Here is a 6,875-nt window from a genome sequence, read left to right on the forward strand (position 1 = left end):
AATCATTAACTCGTTATTTTTTTGCATACGAGCCCACCAGCCTGATGTTACAATAACACTATTTTGAGTTACAGCGAGGTTTTGTTCAGTTCCTCTGGACAGTGTTCCCTCTGGTCCGGTCCCAAAACTTGCTATATTTGGTTATCACCCCACTCCAGGGGGCTATTTTAGGCTTGGGAAAAGTTAGGCCATCTTCATTGGGAATTCTGCGTCACTGTCTCGCTAATGGGAAAGACCCATTTCATGGGAACGGGTTATTTTGGTGCTCTTCTCCAAACAACCGCTCTATTTATAAATAACGGAAGAATAGCGTTGTTAGTTTTGACCCAGGAGACCGTTTAACATCTAATTGAATGTGAATTTGATGTTAATTGTTGGTCAAGTTCAGAGTACTCTCGACGAGATTGAACACTTCTTCTATGATTATAACAGGCCCGAGGCTGTGAAGCAGAACAACAGCGCCACCCGCTGGACCTAAACATGTTTGGGGTTGAATGTAACATTGTCTCCCTCTGCTGGTCACACCCGAGTATAGCACCATTTCTAAACAATAAAAGAAAACCGATCAATTCAAAGTCAAATAAAATATATGTAATATTATAATACTATTTATAATACTACTTAAATTTAAGAAGTTTAATTGTATTTTTTCTACAACTCCTTAACAATAAAGTAGAGTAGTTCCACTAAAAGCTTCAAATGAAATCATGAGATAAATGAGAAGATTACAGACAGTTGATTTTCTTCATAGCTATTCGGGAAGTAGGAAAAAGCAAGTCAATTTTCTTTCAAAATAAGAGATATTTGTTAAACGTAACAACGACACCCCAGGGGACTACTACTTTCATGATATGTTATATTTATTCGGCATTTAGTTTAGTTTTTTTATGTCATTTGCATGGTATATTTGACAGTTATGTATACATTACTGTATTTTAAATGGTAGAAAAACCTGTTTTTGACCTCAAAATAAAGCTTGACTGGGGACGAGCACTTCTGTGGTGAAAGGAATTCTATATAATTCATTAAAAAACAAATATTGCCACATTGATGGCTCAAGGTGTAATTGTTCAAATAACAGTGTTTCAATTTAAAATACATAAATTGTTTATTTTGAAGTGTTTTTCAAGCATAATATTTAGAGCCAGACCGATATTAGGCATTTTCCGAACTATCGGTATCGGCAGTTATAATGGCCGATAAATTAATATTTCAAAATTAAAAAAATTAAAACGGACGAAACACGCTTGAACCATGCCATTAGTGTTGGAGTTGTATAGTTTGTCCACCAGAGGGCACTCTACACCGTTCCTGTTGGCAACACTCGTTGAGTTGGTCATAACAATTAAAAGAACATCCCCATCAGTTCTCTTAAATCAATTAAGCATGACAGAATTTGTGTCTTATGTCCAGTTTTGCTGCTGTTAAATAAGCCGAGTGAAGCTAAATTAGTTATAATAATATTAATGTTTAGTTGCGCGTTTTCGGAAAAACAAAATAATAAAAAATATCGGCCGATATACCGGCATATCAGATTTTAAAACCAAAAAATATTTGTATCGGTCGGGCTCTAGTAATATTTCTGTAAAGGGTAGGGACAGAAAAATCGACATTCCCATAGAAAGAGCCTCCTACTTCATCTAAATTTTTATTTTTAACACCACCATGTCTTGTTAGGGGTTGTGCAAATTCAAAATTTAATGTAATAAATCTAAACACAAATAAATGCATTTTTGTTCCCATAACCAGGCTCCTCCACCTTATGACCAATGATTGATTAATGATGTGCTTACAGTGCGTAATAGTAGACCAACACAGCAGATGTTTGGCAGAAAGTTTTCTGCATGACAAATCATAACATGAACTTTATTACATTAGTGAACACAGCAGTCATTTGGAAAAATCAAACTTCCAAGAACTTTAATGAGTGTCAAAAAAACATATATGGCGCAAATGAACTGCCAATACGGGCTTTCCAAACATAAAACGAAAGGTCGACTTGACAAATAAACAGATTTACAACTCTGCGGTTCCCAAACGAAAACGTCATCCACTTAATAGTCCACACACTTGAAGAATTTAGAGTCCAAAACTTAATTCTGCGGGGAAGTGATTTATCCGACCCTCAGCGGCGGCGCCACTAACACGACTCCATCGCCTCGGACAAACAGCATGGGGATGTTCCGCTTCGTTGACTGAAAACAGACGGGTTATGCATGTCAACACAATGATAGATGGCTTTAATTCAATTCAATTCATGTCATTATTCATATTGCCTTATCAGGCAATGACTTTATAGGCAGCTATTGGAAATGAAAACTCGAAACCTCACAGAACAGACAGACAGAGAATCAAGTGGAAACAGAGCTTCACTTTTTGGCATCCTGCCCCTAATATAAAGCCCAGAAAGCTCAAACCTGGCCATCAGGCGTGTGAGGTCCTGTCGGCAGGACAGAGCTACCGAGACTAGGGCTTACGGTTGGGTATCGAGAATCGAGTATCGATTGGAACCGAGACTAACTTTTAGTTTTTCCCGGAATCGTTCAAAAGTTAAAATTTCGATTCCTCGTTTCGATATTCACAGTCCGCCGAGCGGAAGAAGAAACCGTTGAACACCACCAATGAAGAAGCGTCTACCGGAAGTGTTGGCATAACCGCGCGAGTCGAACATGAGTAGCTTACGTCGGCGGTCCAAAGTGTGGCTTCACTTTTCTAAAAATAACGAAATCTCGGCAAAATGCAAAATTTGTGACAAAAGGAGTATTCTTACAGAAGGAGTATTTCCTTCAGAAAGGCCGTTGGTTAGCAAGGTTAGCTAAACTTTTTTGACCCTGCCTCTTAAAAGAATCGGAATCGAGAATCGTTAGGAACCGGAATCGAAACAAGGAATCGGAATCGTTCAAATTCAAACGATACCCAACCCTACTAAGGCTGTCACTTTTTATTCGATATTCTAATATGCATTCGAACATGACGTGAAATATCTGTATTCGAACTATAAATAAACTATTCTTTTTTTTTTAAGTGCCAAGTTTAGCGCATTTTTTAAAGTCTATAATTAGACCGTTTGTTTTTTTATTTGATTGTTTGCCATCTCTGCAGGAGCGGGCGCTCTAAGGGGGTCGCACACAGGACGAGAAGCTCAGCGCCGCGTCGTGCAGATTAAGGAGTGTCCCAATCCTACATCAGGAATGGCATTAATATTTTACTATTTTCCCTAATTTCTGCTGTTACATTGATTGATATCTGCTGTACTTTCTATTTACCACAATATAAGGTTTATAATAATTTTTTTATGCATGATGCAACAGACTGAAGCAAAACCCTTTAGGATTCTTCACTGTCATTCAGTTTAATATCTAAAGAGAACATGAACATGGAGGACATCAGCAGCAGTTACCTTATAAATCTCCTCGTACGTCTCCTCATCGATCTCCACGGTCGTCACGGTCTCTTCAACATCGCCGAGGATCATGTTTAAGTGCTGGTCATACGCCTAATGTAAAATATGTTTGATATCACATAATGTAGTATTTGATCAGGCACAGTTAAACAATTTCAAAACAATTTTGGTGATGCAAAGCATTGGCATTGATGTTTCAAGTCATTTTTGTTCAGCATGGTGTATAAATACTGTACACACAATGCAAATATAATATGCTGTCGTGTCATATAACGTTTAAGTTATATCTTGTAGAGCATGAATTTTGAGCCAGTGTTGTTAAATAACGCCACTGGAAATTTAGTTTCGTATATAATTGTGTTGTTGTGCATTATATACATTCACCAGAATTGAAATGAAGGAAAACTGCACACAAGTACCGAATGAATGCTGTCATTCAGTGTGTGTGTGTGTGTGTGTGTGTGTGTTATATATGTGTGTGTTATATATGTGTGTTATGTGTGTGTGCTCTCACGTGCAGTCTGCCGCGCAGCTCTCTGTCGTTCCTCATCTTCACATATATTCTCTCATCCAGACTCAACCGGATCAGATCCAGAGGCTCTTCAACAGTATTGGTGGTTTGTTGCTGAAAATTAAATTTCAGTAATATAACTATAGGCTTTATAATTGTAATGGAGGACCATAGGAGCAACCGTCTGAGACCTGCTGAATATTTTCTGCCTCGACGTACTCGTGTGTTCGGAGAGAAATGAATGAAAACACTAGATATGTTTCAGCTCCGCTATTATCAAACAATTCAAAAAATTCTTGTAAATGCAACAAAATATCATACCTGCTCAGCGTCGTCCGCCATCTTTCAAAGTTACCCGAAATGCTTTGGGCGGGAAATATGTTTCCTGTTAAACCAACGCGTTCCTCCAGAGGGCGCGCGAAGGCCCATCAACTGAGTCCGCCTTTGAGTCGCATTCAAATCTTACAACAGTTTGTGTCTTATGTGTGAAGTGTGTATAAAATCTACTATAACAATTTAAATGTATTCGTTTTAACTACTGTTAGCTGAAATTTAAATGAACATTTGCTCAACCAATCCCTCTAAAAACACTTTTTAAAAAATGTGTTCAGTAACCTCAAACGTCTGTGATTGGTCCATTCTGGCTAGCGTTGAGAAAAGTAACAAGTAACACATTAGCTGTGTCCCAATGTGAAGGCTGCATCCTCCGAAGTCCGTATTTGAAGGACGGTTGGCCGTATTTGAAGACCGATTGCGTCACAGCCGCGCGACGAAGTACGTCCCAATTCAAAGGCTGCATCCGCGAAGACCGCATTTAAAGGCCGATTGCGTCATCGCGGTGGGATGAAGGCTGTCCCAATTTAGTTATGCATCCTCCGAAGGCCGTATTCGAAGGCCGGTTGCGTCATTGCAGCGCGACGAAGGCTTACCTAATTCAAAAGCGACGCCAAATGCACACTTCATTTCCCCGTGAAAGGAAGGATACATAAATGGACACTTCGCGGACTATCCTACCCGATCCTACCCCATAAATCATTGCGCGGGTGACGACAGCATTTTTATTTAAAAAAAGGGTGGCCGAGAGTTCAGTGGTGGACGGCAAATTCACATTTAAATGTAAAAGTATTATGTTTTTATTTACTCAAATAGCCAGAGAAACCAGTGTTAAGAGCCAAAAGTTTTTTTTTTTTCGTTTTTGTCCTTCTTATTATTCATCTTAACTCATTCGTCAGCATTGCATGGTTTTGTCAAGTGGAAATGCGAAAACGGCTTTTATAGCCTTGTATTGCATTTCTTGTACATTGTATTTCTTTATTATTCATTATTTCATTATTTTATGCAACTTTAAATGTGTACACAAAAGAGAATTCATGGCTCTGGATATTTGTTTATTTTTGTAAGGGTCTGTGAGTGTTTGCAAGGTTGATACATTTAAACTATAATATAGGCTACTTTTGTTTTGTGTCGTTTAATGTAAAATGTGTAGTGTTGTGGTCCTGTGAGGGAAAAAGTAGGCTACTTCACATTTGTACATGAATACTATCGCAGTATGAAGTTCCTTACATTCTCCCACTGGTTATTTTAAAAATTAAAGTAACAAATTGTTGGTCCATTGTCACAATATTAACAAATTGTTGCTAACTTTAACTTCGTCCCATATCAAAGTGCGCACCTGAAGCGCTCGGACCGGTCTAGCCTGCGGAGGATTGTTCTTGTCGCCTAGCAACTGTGACTGACAGCTGACGACGACGAGCGGGAGTACGTTTGCACTGGACTTTTTATATTTGGTTTAAAATATTCAAATAGGATTGACAGCCTGTATAAATATATTCACCATGGTCCATTTAGACAATAAAAAGAAAACCCTACAAAATCGTATGGTACGATTAACATTTGAATAGGCTATTGGCTATATATGTGCCTATGTTTTATCATTATTATTTTTTAGGCTATTTTCATTACAATATTTACGTAGGTTAACACCCAATATTTGAACAGTTTACAGTGTAATCTGGCTATTCAGGACGCAGCCTCTAGCATTAAACCAGCTCTGGCCAACTCTTGAGCCGAAAATACATGACTCGAAATATTTTTTTAGTGGTTATGTGAATTGAAATTATGTGATTTTATATATATTGCCCCTCATTTAAAGACAGGACAATATAAAACATAAAATTTCCAGTAAAATATAAAACAACAAAATGACAATAGCCTTTCTCCATAGCTGTTTACTCAGTTTCATTAAATGAATGATCAGGGTGGCAGCTGTACTCTCGCTCCGTTGTTTGGCGCCAGGAGCAGTAATAGGGAACACCTGGTTGCGCAATTAGGAAATCCCACGAAGGCTACATGAAGCGTCCTTCGAAGGCCAAATAGACTGCATCCTTCGAAGTCTACAGCCTTCGAAGTACGCAGCCTTCACATTGGGACACAGCAAATGTTAGGACTACATGCGACCTGATAATGTCACAGAGACATGGTAAAACAATGTATTTTTCAGAATCTAAATATTAAGTGGATCTTTTACTGTTTATGTAGCCTACTACATGGTTTAGTAATGCCATTCTCAAGAAAGATAATGTGCTCTTGTAGCTAATGTCCACATGATGGGGGCAGGAGACACGTTTCAACCTTCTTTGGTGGTATAAATTCTTGAGGCTTGCAATTACTAATTAAGCAATCAAATGTTTTATAAATAAATCGAGTAATTTACATTTCAGACAAAAATTAGCTGCTTGTATAGCCTACTTCTATAACCTATTTTACACAGACATGCGCGGTCAATAGAAATTGAGGGGACATTCTAAAAGGCTTATCATGGGGAAAAACTTTGCTTTAATGTTGGCTACTGACAGTGATATTAAAACACTAAATTCAGTAAACACCTTATTAGTAAAACATACAATGTAAGTTAGGTCTAAAGAAAAGCAGATGAGCCCATGACCGCAACACGTTTAATAG

General features: G+C 38.1%; 1 protein-coding gene across 1 annotated transcript; it reads right to left on the reverse strand.

Annotated features, from left to right (window-relative positions):
* Positions 1-1,903: 1,903 nt before the first annotated feature.
* lsm3 (LSM3 homolog, U6 small nuclear RNA and mRNA degradation associated) lies at positions 1,904-4,390 on the reverse strand. Its single transcript, XM_039672827.2, has 4 exons — positions 4,236-4,390; positions 3,918-4,028; positions 3,401-3,496; positions 1,904-2,195 (listed from the first exon to the last, which is right to left on the reverse strand). Exons 1-4 carry the CDS (start codon positions 4,254-4,256, stop codon positions 2,115-2,117), a joined length of 309 nt encoding a protein of 102 aa, XP_039528761.2. The 5' UTR covers positions 4,257-4,390; the 3' UTR covers positions 1,904-2,114.
* Positions 4,391-6,875: the final 2,485 nt, after the last annotated feature.

This window comes from Pimephales promelas, chromosome 2 (genome assembly GCF_988280905.1).
Source record: "Pimephales promelas chromosome 2, fPimPro1.hap1.1, whole genome shotgun sequence".
In the NCBI taxonomy this organism is placed as follows: domain Eukaryota; kingdom Metazoa; phylum Chordata; class Actinopteri; order Cypriniformes; family Leuciscidae; genus Pimephales; species Pimephales promelas.

Coding starts and splice junctions, on each gene's coding strand:
- lsm3 (XM_039672827.2), bottom strand. CDS start 4,256: ATGGCGGACGACGCTGAGCAG. Junction 3,497..3,917: donor AGCTGCGCGGCAGACTGCAC/GTGAGAGCACAC, acceptor ATTTTACATTAG/GCGTATGACCAGCACTTAAA. Junction 2,196..3,400: donor CGTACGAGGAGATTTATAAG/GTAACTGCTGCT, acceptor GTCTGTTTTCAG/TCAACGAAGCGGAACATCCC.